The sequence below is a fragment of the Ambystoma mexicanum genome, chromosome 3p (assembly GCF_040938575.1).
Source record: "Ambystoma mexicanum isolate Mex_15411 chromosome 3p, UKY_AmexF1_1, whole genome shotgun sequence".
Classification (NCBI taxonomy): domain Eukaryota; kingdom Metazoa; phylum Chordata; class Amphibia; order Caudata; family Ambystomatidae; genus Ambystoma; species Ambystoma mexicanum.
Window position 1 is genome coordinate 734,863,023 of NC_090925.1, and position 20,055 is coordinate 734,883,077.

Below are 20,055 nucleotides of genomic sequence, written 5' to 3' on the forward strand. Positions count from 1 at the left end.
TTCAGCACAGTCTCTGTGGTTTTGATGGTTTGCTGGAATTGTTTGGTATTGGATTGGGGTAGACTGGGGTTCGGCTTATAGAGGGGGGGGCACTTTTTGGGCACCAAAATGCTTTTGGGCTGCTAATGCAACAGTTATTCGTATTGGTCTAAGTAAGGTCCACTTTTATTAAACGTCCGGGTGCATCGCCTGGCAAAATAAGTCAGTTTGGGGATGCAATGGGTTAAACCAGAGCTGTAGCAGGTGAGATCAGGGATGGCTGTTAGCATGACTTTACTGCTGCTTAGTTTTGCAGTTGTCTGGTCCGACGTGAAGTTTCAGTCCACGTTTCAGTACTGAAGGGATAGCGTGGCATACGTTTTTCCAGGGGAAATTGGGAGTCCTATGTTTTAGTCTGGGTTTTAGTGGGTCATGCCCAGGATAGAGGGGCAACCAGAGCAGATTTTCCAGAGTTGTATTTTTTTGTGGTTGGCGATAGTCCCGCTTTGAGATAGTGTTTAATGTTTTCAGTGAGTAAAACTGTTTGGTACGCTATCTGTAGGGAGCATGTGACTGAAAAACTGAAAACAATTTTGTGATATGACTTAACCACAGACAAAATATGTGATGGATCCATATTTATTACATAACATTAATGGAGAAAATACATACTATCGCAAAATACAAAACCGTTACCGAACAAATACTTTGCTTTTGCCAGCATGTCATAGGTTTAACTATTAATTTTCTTTTCCATCTACTAGGTGCCCTTGCTGGTGTCTGAAGTAAAGATGCATCGGCAGTGTGTGTGCTGCCGTTCTGGGCAAGAGCGCTGAAGCCCAAACCGATGACAAGCCATGGACACTGGCTTCATGGTGGAGCTGCCAGAGGATGCCAGTGCCAACTCCATCTCAAGCTTTGACCGTATCCATCGACGTCAGAGACTTCTCATCTACCGGTCAGTCATCCACGTTGCTTTGTTAACATATGCCAAAATCTCTAATTTCACAAAAATAATAGGAAACGGTAAGAACGAACCGAGACAGTAGAATGAGCTGGTGTCTCATTTAAACCCGCACTATCTCTGAGCTCGCCCTGTTTAAAGACAAGTAACTGATTCTGCTCGTTCAGCTTGTGAAGTGTGGCAGTTGACTCCAAAAAGTGGCTATGGAAGAAGGAATTGTTTATATAGATTCCTGCCCTTTAGCTGTGTTAGTGCAGTACCTTGCAAAATTGTTTGTTTTGAGCTCAATTAGTACATCGGTCCCTATGACCGGCTTTGGAGAAGGGCCTCTTTCATATACACGTTCTTATTTCAGAAAGTTAACCATAACTGTACTGAACACTTTGTTGTTTACCGTTTTTTTTTTGTTTTTTTGCTTGATCGCATGTCGCCATATCATCCACTAAGCATATACTGTGTGCCCACCCACAGGACCCATTGTTCGTGGCCGTGCGTGGGGACACCAGGTTTAGCAAACCTAGATCCATAGTGCACACTAGGCATGGCCTCAGTGGACACTGTGCGTGCGTGCGTGCGTGCGTGCGTGCGTGCATATATATATATATATATATATATATATATATATTTCTGTGGCTTGTGGAATATGCTTAGATCACATGCTGTGCATAGGCCGACATCTAGTGGAAGCGACCGTTTGTTTTTCGAAACTCGAAAATGGGCGTCGACCTAGGGTGCAGTAATACTATCCCTAGTATGACGTCCACTGTACCCATGATCCCTCACGCGTGTAGGACCCTCAGATTATTTTTTTCCGCCATACTTGTCGGAAGCATAGTTGCAGAGTTCCCTGGCTTTCAGCTATTTTGTCATAATTCATCTAAAATTCCCCGTTCTTCAAATCCTACTTTGAGATTTTGAAGATCGGCGCCGGTCCGAAGAACTAACAGCCGTCGAGACTGCACGACGTTCATTGGGCCTCGGAAGGCCTCTGGCCTCGGCCATGCAAGTAGGGAGAGTGTGGGGTGGACATGCTCACTTATTTTCCTACATACACTCGCCCGCTCCCATAGAATAACATATGGAGAGTACTCCATTTAAATTCTTCCCCAAGTGCAACCGTAAGTTCCCTTGGGTAGATGAGCATAACACCTGTAATCTCTGTCTGCCTAGGGACCACCCCGAAGCAAATTGCAGAGCGTGTAAGCTCTTTAAGGCTAAAACACTAAAGGACCGCTCCACTAAATGTTGGGCCCATTACGCCAGACAGCTCGAGGCCATGGAAGCGGTGGGTTCCTTCAGTGATGGCAGCAACGCCGCCGTATCGGACGGAGAGGGCACAGGGGTGTCGATAGACACCCAAGCGCTAGTCCCCGGCCTCCGAGGATTGTCCAGCGGGGCAGTTATGGGGACCACACCCGGTGACACGAACGCTACCCACACAACTGCTCCTAAGCACACTAACCCCAGCCGAGACTCGACACGCGTGTCGAGTGATCGGAAGAAAAAGGCACAAAGAGAGCAGTCCGCAGAATCGGTGTCCTCTGGGCGTTCCAGGTTGAGATCGCCTTATGACACACAGCAACCGTCTACGATTGCTAAGGGTGCCTCGTTCCCAAAAGTCATGGAGGTTTGGTCGTCGGAAGACTAATCCGACCTCTAACCCCAAGCAGCACGCTTTAAGTCTGCTCTGGCAGTCCTTTCCACGTCTGCCTCAGAGTCGACACACCCCCTCTAAAACTACAGAACCTAGCCAATCCACCTCTGAATCTCGACGCCAGGCGTCAAAAGATTCAGCGAAGGGCAAAGAGTCAGGGAAACATGCCTCTACTCATGGTAAAGGGGAGAAACACCAGAAGTCATCAGAAAAAGCATCTGAACCCCACGTCCAGAAGAATAAACCTAAATCTTCAGATAAGTCTAAGACCCCTGACCCTATCACTAGGCCTAAGATTGTCCCTCCCACTCCACAAGATATGGGAATAGAAGAGGAACCTCAACAAGAGGTGTTAATTCTCAGTTCCCGGGAATGGAGCTCTGAAGACATCGACAGGGTGATGAGGAGAATTTCTTTTATGGCTAATTTCTATGAGAAAAACCCTGATTATTTTCTGAGTTATAAGAATACCCCTGATATCTCTACTCCTTCAGTATCAAAAGACCCTTAGCCTCCTAGTAAAAGACCTCGTAATGAGACTCAAGCTCAGGGCCTGATTTCAGACCCACTCTCTATTCAACCTTACCATCAGTATGCTGAAGATCCAGACATACAAATACTGGATGACCAGGCAGGGGTTGATTATTAGGGAGACGACGAGGACCAGGAAGACGAGGCAGAGGCCTATAGTCTAGACTCACCTATTACCAAAGATCCACGGGTCAATGACTCACCAGTGGATAATCAGCCACTACTGAATGAGGTCTTAGCGAAAGCTGCAGAGCATTTTCAGATAGACACTCAAGGGGCTCAATAAGAGAGGGACTTTGCAGAGGAAATCCAAGGGGGATAAGAAGTCCATTGCCCAAGCCATACAAATTCTTAAGTCCATTCAACGCAGAATTGACCCCTCCCTCCTCACCCCTAATCTCACCTGGGCAGTCACCCCCAGAATAGAGACATTATTCAGGGCCGGCCCTTCCGACCCACTTTTATATAAGGGGTCAGCTTAAGCCCGACTCATTGGTAGTTACCACCACCAGGAAAAGGGCAGGGACACCTCTAGCATCATCTGAAGCTCCACCAGACAAAGAGAGCAAGAAGATAAATGGGCGAGGAAGGAAAGTGGCCTCCACTTCCGCTTACCAAGCAAGAATCGCTAATACCACCACTCTGCTGGCAAGTTACAATTGTCACCAATGGGAGCAAGTAGCTGCCCTCATCGGCTCCGCACCTGTACCGCTAAAGGGCCAGTTGGCCCAGATTGCATCCGAAGGGAGATCGGGGTCCGGGTGCATTCTCAAGGCGACTTTTGACGCAGCAGACAATGCAGGCCGGCTCATCACAGAAAGCAGTCATCAAGAGACACGCTTGGCTGAGGCAGTGGGGGTTCAAACCCGAGACCCAGGCCACTCTTATCGACATGCAGGTGGAACCAAATGTCTTGTTTGGGAAGGCGGTAGAAGAGGCACTCAAGACAGCCAAAGAAGAATGATACCCCAAGGGCCCTTGGACAATTACCCAATAAACCTACGAACCAATGAGGGAATAATTATTTTCGTCGCTCTGGCGGCCAAAATTCCCAGAGCGGGGTCTAATTACTCACAAGGGCAAGGTTCATTGTGGGGAGGCAACCAACAGGCTACCCAGAGTTACGCCAGAGGTCACAAGAGGGGCCGTGGTAGAGGCAGAGGCAGCCCAGGTGGAGGCGGTATGCCTCCCAGCAAACAGTGATGCTGCGCTCAGGGTCTCTTCCCATGCATCCCGATTAGGGGGGCGCATTTCCAGCTTCACCCACGCATGGGAAGGGATCACCTCGGACAGGTGGGTGCTGTCCACAGTGTCCGCGGGATACTGTATTGAACTGTTGAAACGCCCCCGCGACCTTCCTCCAAGACAAAAGATACACTCCTTGGAGCACCAAAAGATCCTCCTCGAGGAAATCGCCTCTAGCAAATCTAGCAAAGGACGTGATCGAACTCGTCCCGGGCAACCAGGTAAGCAAGGGTATTTATTCAACTTACTTCCTTGTGCCAAAAAAAGATCTGCCAATGCGCCCAGTATTAGACTTACGCCCTGCAATCAAATATGTCAAGCCTCAAAAATTTCGCATGACTACACTTCAAGAGGTAAACCCCCCTACTAAAGAGAGGAGATTACATGGCAACATTGGACATGAAAGTTGCCTATTTTCATATTTCCATGTTCCCAGCACACAGAAGATTCTTGTGCTTCAAGGTGGACAGTCAGCACTACCAGTTCAAGGTGCTGCCCTTCGGTATATCCTCGGCTCCAAGGGTATTCACCAAGGTACTGGCCGTGGTGGCGGCACGCCTATGCATGGAGGCAATCCCAGTGTACCCTTACCTAGACGACTGGCTCATCACAGGGGAGACCCCAGTAATTTGCAGATCCAACATCCACAGAACGATCGACCTCCTCTTCGAATTGGGCTTCTCAATCAACGAGAAAAAATCAAGCATGGAGCCAAGCACCTCCAAACAGTTCTTAGGAGCTGTCCTAAACACTCGAGGGGTTGGCCTTTCCATCAGAGGAAAGAATTCGGAATCTATTACTGCAAATTCCTCAACATCAGTCCGGTCATCAGATAAGGGTTCGCAAAGCGATGTGTTTGCTAGGCATGATGGCATCATGTATTTACCTGGTTCACCACGCGCGCCTGCACAAGCGACCCATGCAGGAATGGCTGGCGAAACAGTGGTCTCAGGCAAGTGGTCAGTGGGACGATCTAGTGGTCGTTTCACCAACGCTAGTACAGAGTCTTCGCTGGTGGACAAGGGAGAATCTTTCAAAGGGGAAACCCTTTTAGGATCCAGAAATATAGGATGTAGTCACTACAGACGCGTCCCTCTCAGGTTGGGGAGCACACCTCCTTCACCACACAGCGCAGGGCCTCTGGACTCGCGCAGTGGGCAAGAATCACATCGATCTGCGAGAGCTTCTGGCAGTCTTCAGAGCGCTTTGGGCATTCGAACCCCACCTATCGAACCTGTCATTGCAGATCCTAATGGACAGCACAACAGCAATGTTTTACATAAACAAACAGGGGGGCACTTGTTCGCCAAATCTGTCTAAGCTTGCCCAGAAAATTTGGATATGGGCACTCAGACGGAACATTTACCTGTCATCTCAACATGTTCCAGGGGATCTCAATTCACTAGCAGACGCCTTGAGCAGAGATCCCCTCCCAGAAGAACACGAATGGTGTCTACACGAATAAGTCGTAGGAGACCTCTTCTCACAGTGGGGTTTCCCCACTATAGACCTATTCGCCACAAGCGAAAACAGACAATGCCCAGGATTCGCATCCAGGTTCCCCCAGCCAGGATGAACTGGTAGGGGATGTTTGCCTATGCTTTTCCACCAACCCCTCTGTTGAGGAAGGTGGGTCAACAAGATGCACAGGGAATCGATGATGCTCATCCTAGTTGCTCCCATGTGGGCGAGACAACCGTGGTTCCCGCACCTGCGCAAACTGGCAGTCTGCGAACCCATCACACTCCTGTGCTAGTACAACCTACTCTCCCAGCACGAAGGACAAACCATGCATCCTCGAACAAACTCTTTGAACTTAGCAGCATGGCTCCTGAAGTCATAGAGTTCGGCCATCTCAATTTACCCCAGAGATGTGTGGAGAGCTTAAAAGAATGAAGGAACCTAACACAAGGCACTGTTATTTTGATAAATGGAAAAGATTTGTTATTTGGTGCCAGAATAAGCAAATCAACCCAATTGATTGCACTCCTTCCAATATTGTCACCTACATGCTCCACCTTCTGTACGTGGGGTTGGTATTTAATTCACTCAAGGTACACCTGGCGACGCTGTCAGCCTACACCACCTCCCATAACAAGGTGTCATGGTGGAAAGTGCCAGTTGTCAACCACTTTATGGAAGGGGTGAAGAGACTCCATCCTCCAATTTTTAACCCACCACCAGGGTGGGACCTTTAATGTGGTGCTTGTTAAACTCATGGGGCCCCCCTTTGAACCAATACATAAAGCTAGTCTCAAACACCTGACCTATAAAACTACCTTCTTAGTAGCCATTACATCCATAAGAAGGGTCAGTGAAATTCAGGCTCTGTCAGTGCAGGATCCTTTCATTACTGTTCATAAGGATAAACTGGTTCTACAAACTCATCCTAGGTTCTCACCTAAGTTCATTTCTAAATTCCACGTTAACCTGTCCATTGAGCTACCGGCCTTCTTCCAAGAACCCAAAAGCTCTGCTGAGGTGAAAGTACACACTAGATGTGCGAAGAGCTCTACTATGTAGACAAGACCAGACCGCTAAGGAAGACAGATCAACTGTTTGTCTCCGTAGCTACAGGCAGAGAAGGATATTGCATCTATAAAGGTGCCACCTCGAAATGCATAGTCAAATGTATCCAGCTGTGTTACTCCCTTTCTGAAAAAACTCTGCCCTTTACGCCAAGAGCCCACTCTACAAGAGTCACTGGGGCCACTCTGGCTTTCATTGCAAATGTACCCCTTGACACCATTTGTAAAGCAGCTACATGGAGCTCTATTCACACTTTTACTCGGCACTACTGCATTGACGCTCATTCCAAGACAGATGCTCGAGTGGGACAAGCTGTTCTGAGACATCTGTTCGCTCATGACCCTTCTCACATCCCACCTCCTCCTCCTTCTATCACTGCTCGCTCATCTATGCACAGACTGTGATGTAAGCAGATTCCACAAGCCTCAGAAGGGATACATTACTCACCGTAATTGTATTTCTGATGCTTGTATCTGCTTAGATTCACATGCGCCAGCCCTTCCTTCCCTCTGAGAGAAGGTGCATGGATGCTTGTAGTCTTATCTATCTGCTTGGATAATCTGTACTCTTGCTGCTCCTCAGGCTACCTCATGTAAAAAAAAATACAATCTGAGGATCCTACACGCGTGAGGGATCATGGGTACAGTGGACGTCACACTAGGGATAGTATTACTGGCACGCCCTATGTCGACGCCCATTTTCGAGTTTCAAAAAACAAACTAATACTCCGCAGCTTCCACTAGATGTCGGCCTATGCACAGCATGTGAATCTAAGCAGATACAAGCATCAGAAATACGATTACGGTGAGTAATGTATCTATATATATATATATATATATATATATATATATATATATATAATTTGTAGAGTGCTCTAAACCCAGAGGCATCAGGGCGCTAGTTATAGAATTAGACAACAGAAATCTGGTTACATTGAAGAAAGGGAGTCAAATGTTACAAGGTCATAGGTGCTTGGCTCACAAAAGGCAGGGGCCCTGGGTGAAAAGCAATGTCTTGAGGTGCATTAAAAAGGACCAGTATGATTGTTCTGCTCTTAGGTCAGTGGGTGGTGAGTTCCAATTCTTGGTTGCCGTGACCGGGAAGCCCAGCCAGTTCTCTTTAGTCTGAACTTTGGCGTTACCAGCCAGTGAGCGTGATAGGAGCAGGTAGGTGTTAAGGATTGTGCTTTTTTGATTATTTTAGTTTGTTTGGGAGAGGTAAAATGGAGCTGTATTTACCAGGCATTTGTGGGTGATGGCTAGAGTTTTGAAAATAGGCTCACGTATAGGAAGCCAGTGGGCATTTCTTTTGGTGGCTGTAATATGCTTGTTTATGTATAATTTTATAATTGGTTATTTATAGCTTGTTTAATACCGAAGAGGTTTCTAAGTGCAGATCTGGGATTTGAACCTGTGTTGCTCTGCGTCGTCTTGCTTCCAAGACAAATGCTTTGCCACTGAGCTATACTACCCGTGTTTCTTTTGGAATGCTGAGGGCATTGTTCTTAATCACCAGGAGTTTGTTGCTCCCTCAGATTGTTTTTTCCGCCATTCTAGAAGGACACGTGTAGCGGAGTTCCTCTTTCGGCGTAAAGCCATTGACTTATTTCAATTACCATAGTTCTTTCTTTTTATCCTTTATTTCACCAACCATCGAAATATCACACCAGTGAAGACAAAGACTGCCCGTCGAAAGACTACCACGATGGACCGTTCAGCGTTGGAAGGCCGCCCCGGACCTCAGCCCATACAGTAGGGAGAGAGGGGGGCGGTCATTCTAGGATGTATATGCCCCTTTTCTTACACTACTTTTGCCCAGCTGCCATATTTTGTAGTTATCGTCAAGACCCCCTTTAAATTCTGCCCCAAGCGCAATAGAACATTTCCGTGGGTCGATGAGCATTTAGTCTGTAACTTGTGTCTCCCAAGAGATCACGTCGAGGCTTTTTGTTGAGCGTGTAGGCTCTTCAAGGCAAGACTTTAAAGGAATGATAGACAAAACGCTGGGCCCACTACGCCAGGCAACTCAAGGCCATGGAGGTAGAAGGTGCTTTCAGTGATGGCAGCAACGCTGCCGTTTTGGATGGCGAGAGCGATTGGGTAGCTTTGGCTACCCAAGCGCAGGACCCTGACCCCCGGAGGACAGGCCGGCGGCCCTGATGTGGGGACAACACCCGGCGGCCCTGATGTGGGGACAACACCCGGCGGCCCTGTTGTGGGGAGAACACCCGGCAGCAGAAGTGATACAATTCCATCCACCACTAAACACATAACCCCAGGTCGAGACTCGACTCATGGGTTGAGCGGTGGACAACACACGACACCCGGGGAAAGGAAGGTCAGTTGAGTCCCTGTCCTCTGGGCACGCTCGCTTGAGACCGCCGCACGACAGGACCCTACCGTCGAAAGACGGTGTGGGAGTCACTTGCAAAACTCCCACCGCCGAGGGCAGATCGTCTGCAGACGAGGCCTCGGCCCTACCCGCATCCGAAAATTGACGCTCTGCGTTAGGTCCGGTATCAAGCCCCAAACAGTCGGATAAACATGGCTCAGGGTGCCAGAGGGGGTGGATAAATAGCTCAAGAAAAAGACCTTAAAGACCCCAAAACCCCTCATAAAGAAAAAACTCCAGAATCTAGGCCCATCCCCCATAAGGATAAATCTCTAGAGGCTAGGCCTAAACAGTCTGGGGTAACTCCTCCCACAGATGAAGATTTGGGACTTCCTTCCCAACCCTTGGTCATCCCAGGTTCGGCACAGTGGTTAGCAGAAGAAATAGACATAGTTATGAGGAAAATGTCCTTTATGGGCAGTTTCTATGAAAAAGACTCTTGCCTATTTCTAGAGTTTCCACTCCATTCCCCCTATTACTGCTCCCTCTGGGTCACAAGTCTATGCTCCACCTTCTCAACCCCCTACTAAAAGGTCTTGTTTCGAAATTCCAGTGCGTAGCACAGTCATGGAACTCTATGACCCGGACTCCGAACATGAAGACCTCTCTATTTTAGAGGCAGCAGACCCTCAGTACGATGAGGATGCAGCAGACTCTTATTAGGGGAATGATGAAGGCCAAGAGGATGACCAGATGCCAATATGTACCCACCTATTGATCAAGACCCCCCAGATCACTGATTCCCCAATTGACAACCAGCCCCTTCTAAATGAGGTGCTAGCCAAGGCGGCAGAGCACTTTCAAATAGAGACCCAGGAGGTACAAGAGGATAAAGATTTGTAGAACAAATCCTTGGGGACAAGAAGACTGGTGCAATTTATTCCTCTCCACAAGTTACTACAGCGCAAAATGCAGCCGTCATTAGAGACCCCTAACCTCACACAGGCTGCAAACTCCTGTATAGAGGAGCTATTTAAATCCGCACCTTCAGACCCTCTGTACATTAAAGGTCAACTAAAGCTTGACTCGTTAGTCGTAACTACAACTAGGAAAAGAGCGGGCACCCCCCCACCCTTGCTTCCTCTGAGGTTCTGCCGGACAAGGAAGGCAATAAGCTTGATGCTATGGGCAGAAAGGTTGCCTCCTCCGCGGCTTACCAACCCAGAATTGCAAACAACGCAACCCTCTTGGCCAGTTACAACTGCCACAAATAGGAGGAAGTGTCGGCCTTACTGTCATCTGCCCAGGAACCATTGAAGTCCCATCTAGTTCAGGTGCCCGCAGACGGCAGAGCAGTGTCAAGTCAAGCTGCTTACTTAAGACCAACCTTGACGCTGCGGACAACGCCGGAAGGATTATTGCACAGGGTACTGTTATTAAATGTCACGCGTGGCTGAGGCAATTGGGTTTTAAACCGGAGATGCATGCCACCCTGATTAACATGCCTTTCGAACCCAATGTGCTCTTCGGCAAGACCGTCGAGGACACCCTTAAGACAGCCAAAGAAGAGTATGACACACTTTAATCTTTGGGGGCAACTCGCCAACAAGCCACCCGACCAGAGGGGCAATGGCAATTTTTCGCTGTTTTTGCGGCCAAAATTCACAGCGGGGATCCAATTACAATCAAAGCCAAGGGGCACCCTGGGGAAATAATCAAGGTCAGTCCTCCAAAAACTATCCTAGAGGACTGCGCAGATCCCGAGCTCATGGCAGGGGCAAATCCTTCTCGAGGGGGTACCCCTCCGCAAAAGCAGTGACTATCCAGTTCAGGAGCCCTCCCATGCCTCTCCAGTAGGAGGGCGCATTTCCAGCTTCACCCACGCATGGGAGAGTATCACCTCAGACAGGTGGGTGCTGTCCACAGTAACGGGTGGATACTGTATAGAACTTCTCCAACTACCCCAGAACCACCCCCCATAGCAGAAGATCCATTCAAAGGAACAGCAGCGTATCCTCCTTTAGAAAGTCGCCACACTTCTACTAAGGACGCTATCGAAATCGTCCCGGCCAACCAGGTAAACAAGGGTATTTATTCAACCTACTTCCTTGTGCCAAAGAAAGATCTGACCATGCGCCCAGTATTAGATTTGCGCCCTGCAACCAAAAATGTAAAGCCACAAAAGGTCTGCATGACTACGCTACCAGAGGCAATCCCTCTACTAAAAAAGGGGATTACACAGCAACACTGGATACGAAAGATGCCTTTTTTCATATTTCAATTTCCCGGGGGCACAGCAGATTCTTGAGTTTCAAGATATCGAACCCACACTACCAATTCAAAGTGCTAGAATCTGCTCCAAGGGTAGTCACAAAGGTACTGGCGGTTATGGCAGCACACATGCGCAGGCAGGCAATCCCAGTGTACCCTTACCTAGACTGGTTCATTACAGGGGAGTCCCCCCTAATTTGCACGCAAACATTCAAAAAATTATCAACCTTCTCTTTCAATTGAGCTTCTCGATCAACGAGAAAGTCAAGCCTAGTGCCAAGCACAACCATGGAGTTCTTAGGAGTTGTCTTAAACACACAAGAGGGGTTGGTCTTTCCGTCAGAGGAAAGAGTCCAACATATGTTGTTGTAAATACTACATTATCAAGCCGGCCGCCAGATAAGGGTGCGCAAAGCAATGCGCTTGTTAGGCATGATGGCATCTTGCATTAACCTTTTTCCACACGCGCGCTTGCAGGAATGGTTGGCGAAACCATGGTCTCAGGCAAGCGGTCAGTGGGACGATCTAGTGGTCGTTTCGCCAACACTAGTACAAAATCTTCGCTGGTGGACGATACAAAATCTACTGAAGGGGAAACCCTTCTACGATCCAGAGATACAGGCAATTATCACGACGGACGCCTCTCTTGCTGGGTGTGGGGCACACTACCTTCACCACACAACTCTGGGTCTGTGGTCTTGCGCGGCAGCTCAGAACCACAACAATCTGCTAGAACGTCTGGCAGTATTCAAGGCTCTTCAGGTGTTCAAACCCCACTTTATAAACCAATCTGTGCAGATCCTGACCGCATTACAGCATTGTTTTACATAAACAAACAGGGAGGCACACGTTCTCCAAATCTGTCCAGACTTTCACAGCAAATTTGGAAATGGGCACAAACAGAAAATATTCCTATCGTCACAGCACGTTCCAGGGGAACTCAACACTCTCGCAGACTCATTGAGCTGAGATCCCCTACCAGAAGAACAGGAGTGGCAACTTCACGCAGAGGTCGTAGAACACGTCTTCTCTCTATGGGGTTTCCCCACAATAGACTTGTTCGCTACAAGCGAAAACGAGCAATGCCCAGACTGTGCGTCCAGACTGTGCGAGGGAGCGCCCTATGGATGAACTGGTCAGGGAAATTTGCTAATGCTCCACCCCCACTCAACCCCCCTCCCCCCCTCCCCCCAAAACACCGATCCTTGAGGAAAGTAGTGAACAAGATCCACAAGGAACAGATGACCCTCATCCTAGATGCTCCCATGTGGGCAAGACAACCCTGGCATCCACATCTGCGCAAAGTGGCGATGTGCGATCCCATCAGACTCCTGTGCTCGTACAATCTGCTCACCCAGCACGTGGGACTAACCGTGCACCCTCAACCTCACTCTATGAACTTGGCAGCATGGCTCCTGAAGTCATAGAGTTTGGACATCTTAAGCTGACAGAGATGTATGGATATATTGAAGGAATCGAGAAATCCTAACACCAGGCACTGTTATTTTGACAAGTGGAGGAGATTTGTAATTTGCTGCCAGACAAAACAGGTTAACCCCATAGAATGTACTCCTTCCCACATTCATACTTATATGCTTCACTTGTTAGATGCAGGGTTAGTATTCAACTCCTTAAAGGTCCACCTGGCGGCTTTGTCAGCATATACCACTTCCCACAATGAAGTCTCATTGTGGAAGGTACCTGTCATCAAGGCATTCATGGAGGGATTGAAGCGACTCCACCCTCCAATTTCAAACCCGCCGCCAGGATGGGATCCCAATGTTTTACTCGCTAAGCCAAAAACCTCAAGTATGCCTGGGTCATGCCCCTGCTCAAAAAGCTTAACCTCGACCCCAACACTCGCACTAACTACCGACCAATAACCACAGTGCCTTTTCTCTTAAAAATATTGGACCAGGCAGCCTATTTCCAAATTCAGAACCTTCTTGAGACCAACAACATTCTAGGCCTCAGACAATCCGGGTTTCGCCCCAGACATGGGACAGAAACGGCCCTATTGGATTCGAAAATACAAATGGGTGAGGCAAGAGACAACAGAAAACCTGCCTTACTCCTCCTACTGGACCTGTCTGCAGCGTTCGATCTACTCGATCACAAGATCCTTACCAACCATCCAACCACAGCAGCCACCTTTTCCAACAAATCGGCAGCTTGGGTCAATTCCTTCCTCTTGGACAGATCCATGAATGTCTTCTCCCCTACTTCCTTAGCCGACCCAGCCCCCATTTCATGTAGAGTCCCACAAGGTTCTTGCGTCTCCCCCACCCTACACAATAAATTCACAAAGCTCCTATTTGACCTCCTAGATGACCTTTGTGTATCATATACGAACTATGCCGATGATACGCAAATTCTCATCACACTCTCAGGCGACTATCAAACAGATTCCACTCTCCTAAATAATATCATCAAATTTTAGTCCTGGATGGCCACGCATGGATTATGTCTCAACGACGATAAAACTGAGTCATTACTCATTGGATCAAAATTGACTTCCCCCAAACTTGTCCCTAATTACTCCACCTTCAACATTGATGGCAATCTCATCAAAGTGGACAATGAAGCCAAACCCTAGGCTTTTACCTTGATTCGGCTTTAACCCTACAAAGACAAGTTAACTCCACCTCATCCACATCAGCCTACACATCAAAACTAATAAAGGCCTGCAGACCCTTTTTGTCCACTAGCAGCTGCACCAACCTTGCAAGAGCCCCGATATTGTCCAAATGTAACTATTGCAACACCCTCTACCTCAGCACCAGTCAAAGAAACCTGCATAAGCTTCAAGTATTGCAAAACAATGCCCTCCGAACTGCCATCAACATCATATTTCACAAATACGACGCAACAAAAACTGGCTCCCTAGCCAAGATAGAATCACGTTCAGAACACTCATGATCACCTAGAAGTGCCTAAACAACTCTGCCCTAAGTAATTCTCCAGGAACAGAACCACCAGTCCGACCAGAGCTACTTATACACGCTGCCTCAGCATTCCCAAATTCAGGCTGTCCAAAGCAGGAGGGTCCAGCTTCCCTGTGCTTGTAGCCAAGGCCTGGAACAAGCTACCTCTAGCTCTTAGATTAGACACTTTGTTCCTCTCCTTCCGACACAAAGTAAAATCCTGGCTATTCTCACAAGCCAACTAATCACCTGGCACTTCTACCACTCCCCAGCTCCCCTGCACATTCCTGTATATTGCCAATGTCTGTAATTCTTGTATACCTTTTGTATATTATCTTGTTCATTAATGTAAATTCTATTGTATGTATTCTGTAACCATGATGTTCCTCAAGTCAAGCGCCCAGATATCCTCGGGTTCGGTGCACTATATAAGCAAATAACACAAATATATGGGACCCCCTTTCGAGCCTATGCACAAGTCTAGTCTCAAAGACCTGACTTACGAAACTGCCTTCTTAGTGGCCATCACTTCCATAAGAAGAGTTGGTGAAATACAAGCATTGTCCGTGCAGGACCCATTCTTTGTTGTACACAAGGACAAGCTGGTTTTACGTACACACCCTAGGTAAGTTCATCTCAAAATTTCATGTAAACCAGTCTGTTGAGCTACCGGACTTCTTCCAGGAACCCACCAGCTCAGCTTAGGTAAAACTCCACACACGATGTGAGAAGAGTGTTCCTCTACTATGTAGACAAGACCAGACCGCTTAGAAAGACAGATCAACTGTTTCTCTGTAGCGCCAGGTAGAAAAGGTGACTGCATTTCAGAAAATGGCAACTCTAGGTCGATAGTCGGATGTATACAATGTTGCTATTCCCTATCAAATAACACACTGCCTTTTACGCACAGGGCTCACTCCACAAGAGGTACAGGAGCCACCCTGGCTTTCATCGCAAATGTCCCTCTAGACAGCATTTGCAAAGCAGCTACATGGAGCCCAAGTCATACTTTCACCCAGCACTACTGCATTGACACTCATTCCAAGACAGATACACAAGTGGGACAAGCGGCTCTAAGACATCTATTCGCTGATGAACCTTCTCACATCCCACCTCCTCCTCCTTCTAACACTGCTCGCTAATCTATGCACAGCATGTGATCTGAGAAGATTCTACAAGCCTCAGAAGGCAAACATTATTCACCGTAATCGTATTTCTGATGCTTGTATCTGCTTAGATTCACATGCGCCCACCCTTCCTCCCCTCGGAGAGAAGGTGCATGGATGCTTAGGAGCTTGTCTAATACATATCTGCTTGGATACAACTGTACTCACACTACACCATGTCAGAAAAACAACAATCTGAGAGACCTCGATGCGTGAGGGGTCATGGATACAGTGGACGTCACACTAGGGATAGTGTTACTGGCACTCCCTGTCGACGTCCTTTTTCGAGTTTCGAAAACAACTGTAGCACTCTGCAGCTTCCACTAGATGTCGGCCTATGCACAGCATGTGAATCTAAGCAGATACAAGCATCAGGAATACGATCACTGGCGCTTGTGAATCTGCTTTGAATCACATGCAATGCATATACTGACATCTAGTGGTTGATGCAGAGTATTGCAGTTTCTTATCTTTGAATTTGAAATGGGGATTTCCTAAAACACTATCCCTAACCTATCTGTGTAGTTACCCATGCTCCTTTACGTGTCGCTGTCCTCGAATAAAAAATAAAATAATTCCCGCTCTCCGGTTGCAAGCATGCTGCGAAGTTTTATTTTAAGTAATACTCAAGTTATTGCTTGGCAGCAAGTGTTTGGTATTATCATTACCAAACTATTGGCGACGCATCCATCGAACGCCAGTTAATCCTCAAAGCAGATCACCGCTTAAAAAAATCACACTCCCTCCAGGAGACGGACTACAGTCGAAGGCTCCTAGTGGCCGAAGGCTAAGATGGTACGGCGAGTGGGTGGAAGCTTATTGGGCTTACACACCTGTTCATCAGAGTAGAATGGCTTTACCCCACAATATTCTAAAACCGTTTGGCATCCACTCTCACTTCAAGCCCAATGAAGAATACTCAATTTACATTGTATCCTTCTTGCAATTTAAAATTCCTGTGGGTAGATATGCACTGCTTATGCAGTCAATACCTACCGAGGGATCACAGAGGACAAATGTGAGACTTGTAAATTTTTGAAGCCTAAAACTGAAGAGTGCTGATCTAAGCAATGTGCAATGCACATGCAATGCAGGCCCAAAACGAGGCAGTCACCAGCCAATATGGAAGACTTGGAAGTCGAGGAGGAAAATATTGGCTTCGAAAGCGATGCTGAGGAGCCACATTTGTAGGAATATTTCCTCGCCACCGGTTCACCGCTCCAGAGGGCTGACGTCAAAGTCTTGCTAAGGAAGCCACACTTGGCAACATTAAGGCTAAACATATAAATCGCAGACCACCAAGAGACGTGACCGAAGTTGAGCACACATACTAAGACCTAACCGGTCGTCGACTGTGCAAAACCTGGTCCCCACTTTGTGCCGAAAACCAAACCCAAGACAACCTGTGTTAAACCGGTGCAAGAACTAGAGTAAGCAAACAGATGAGCATTCAAAACCAAAATCATGGATGTCAAGTTAGACCATAAAAGCAAGGTTGCACATTGCTAAGGGACAAGAGGACACTTTGTCAAAGGAAATGCATAAAAAGGACTAGGGCAACATATCCCAGTATCAGAGCCATAGACAACACAAAGGTTTCAAGAAACAATGGAGAAGGACTTCTTTCATGGAGTTAATCTGAAAACATATAACCAAAAAAGTTCCTCCATTCACCTTGACATCCTCAAGGAGGAAATCCAAATTCTGTAAAAATAAGGAGCCATTGAGCTTGTGCCCCTCAGAGCAAAATCAAGGTATTTATTCAATTTACTTCCTTGTTCCAAAGAAAGATCTGACAATGCGCCCAGTGCTGTACCTGCGCCCTGCAAACAAATGTCGAGCCTAAAATATTCAGGATGAAAAAGTTCCAGGAAGTCATTCCCCTATGGAAAACCGGGGATTACATGGCAACATTGGACATGAAAGATGCATGCTGTCATATTTCAATGTTGCTGGCGCACAAAAAATACCTTGGATTCAAATTGGGAGAAGAGAACTACCAATTTAAAGTGCTACCATTTGGCATTGCATCAGCCCCAAGGGTATTAACAAAGGTCCCAGCAGTGGTGGCCACACACTTGCGAAGACAGTACATTCCAGTTTACCCTTACCTAGACTGGCTAATTACTGGGGATTCTCCCTAGATGTGCCTTCAAAACACGCAGGGAACAATCCATCTGCTGTTCCAATTGGGCCTCTCCATAAGAAGTCGAGCCTAGTACCCAGCCAAGTAAAGCCATTTTAGGGGCACTAATGAAAACCGACATCTGGCTAGTCTACCCCTCTCTGGAAAGGGTCCAAAACATGCTTTTTCAAACACCTCAGCATGTAGCCAGTCGTCAGGTGATGGTACGGAAGGCAATGCCCCAGCTGGGAATGATGGCTTCCTGCATCCATCTAGTGCCTCATGCCAGGCTGCACATGCGCCTGATGGAAGTGTGGCTAGCGAAACAATGGTCACATGCAAGCGGGTTGTGGGACGATCTAGTGGTGGTTTCACGACCGCTGGTTGTCGCTACAGTTGTGAAACTGAGTAAATCTGCTAAAGGGATACCCTTTCTACACGCCAGTGATCAAAGCCACTCTAATAACAGACTTGTCTGACAGGGTGGGGCACTTACTTGCTTCACCATACCGCTCGTGGCCTGTGGACACAAGCACTGACCAGGAAACGCATCAACCTTTTGGAACTTCTAGCAGTTCTCAAGGCACTTAAAGCCTTCATACCTTGGCTAGCTCAAAAAACAGTCTTATTCCTCGCAAACAGCGCCACAGCCATGTTTTACATAAATGAACAGGGGGGGGGGGGGAGGAGTAACACTCTCCAGGGCTGTCCAAACTAGCCCAGAACATTTGGCAGTGGGCACTGTATCGCAACATGTTCCTAGTGGCTCAACATGTTCCCGTGCGACTCCATTCTCTGGCAGACTTACTAAGGTACGGAACGGGGGGGGAGTAACACTCTCCAGGGCTGTCCAAACTAGCCCAGAACGTTTGGCAGTGGGCACTGTATCGCAACATGTTCCCGTGCGACTCCATTCTCTGGCAGACGTACTAAGGTACGGAACAGGGGGGGGGGGGGGAGTAACACTCTCCAGGGCTGTCCAAACTAGCCCAGAACATTTGGCAGTGGGCACTGTATCGCAACATGTTCCTAGTGGCTCAACATGTTCCCGTGCAACTCCATTCTCTGGCAGACGTACTAAGCAGGAGTACAATGCTACCCTCGGAGCACAAATGCCAATTAAACACAGATGTGCTACACGACGTCTTCTCAAACCGGGGGTTCCCAGAAATAGACCTTTTGCAACCAAAGAAAACGCACAATGCCAAAATTACATGTCCAGGTTTCCCCAGAAAGGATCTAAGGGGAACACACTGCTGATGAACTGGCCAGGGACATTTGCATACGCCTTTCCCCCAATACTCCTCAAGAAAATGGTCCACAAGCTACACCAGGAGCAAGTAACTCTAAATCTGATGGCTTCAATGTGGGCCTGCCAGACCTGGTTCTCACACCTATAAACAATGTCCCTGTGTCCTCCCATGAAATTACCCTGCATGGACAACCTGTTGATCCAAGATCAGGGAACAACGTGCCCTCAGAAGCTGAATTTAGCAGCTTGGCTCCTGAAGTCAGAATTTTGTCACCTCAACCAAGACCATAGGTGCATGGAAATACTCAAGGAGGCAAGCAAGCCTAGCACACAACACTGCTATTTTAACAAATGGAAATGCTTTGTGTTGCGGTGCCGATCACTGTTGCTCAATCCAACAGACTTTTCACCAACCAATATAATCCACTACCTACTCTACTTAACTTGACTCTGGATTAGTCTTTAACTCGCTCAGGGTACACCTAGCGGCTCGCTCCGCTTACACCTCTTCCCAGAACAGAATCTCATGGTGGAAGGTGCCCGTAGTTCAGGCTTTCATGGAGGGGGTCAAAAAATGGTACCCCTACCATCTCTAATCCTACTCCTGGATGGGACCTCAATGTCGTGCGCACAAGGCTCATGGGTACCCCCTATGAGCCTATGCACAAAGCCAGTCTTAACCACCTCACATAAAAGACAGCCTTCCTAATAGCCGTAACTTTTATTAGAAAGGTTAGTGAACTATAAGCTGTGTCCGTACAAGACCCCTTTGTAGTAATACACAATGACAAAGTGGTGCTACGCACACACCCACGCTTCTCACCCAAATTAATTTCAAAATGCCATGTCAAAGTAGAGAGCTGCCTGTGTTTTTCCCAACCCCTTCAAACGCAGCAGAAATTCTACATACACTGAATGTATGCAGAGCTGTCATGTTCTACCTTCAAAAGACAGTCGATCAGAAAGACACCTCGTTTCTTTGTATCTGTAGCCGCTGGAAGAGAAGGGGACCATAACTCTAAGGCAGCAATTTCTAAATGGATTGTCAACTGCATCCAACTCGTTACTCTCTTGCCAAGAGAAC

At 47.6% G+C, this 20,055-nt stretch overlaps 1 protein-coding gene across 2 annotated transcripts in view; it reads left to right on the top strand.

Annotated features, from left to right (window-relative positions):
• The window catches only part of PRR14 (proline rich 14), a 738,062-nt gene that overhangs the window by 94,709 nt on the left and 623,298 nt on the right, over positions 1 to 20,055 (top strand). For both annotated transcript variants that reach the window (XM_069651623.1, XM_069651624.1), the window contains exon 2: positions 744 to 937. In XM_069651623.1, coding sequence (XP_069507724.1) covers positions 837 to 937 — 101 coding nt within the window. In that variant the 5' untranslated portion in view covers positions 744 to 836. The remainder of the gene's footprint in view (positions 1 to 743; positions 938 to 20,055) is intronic.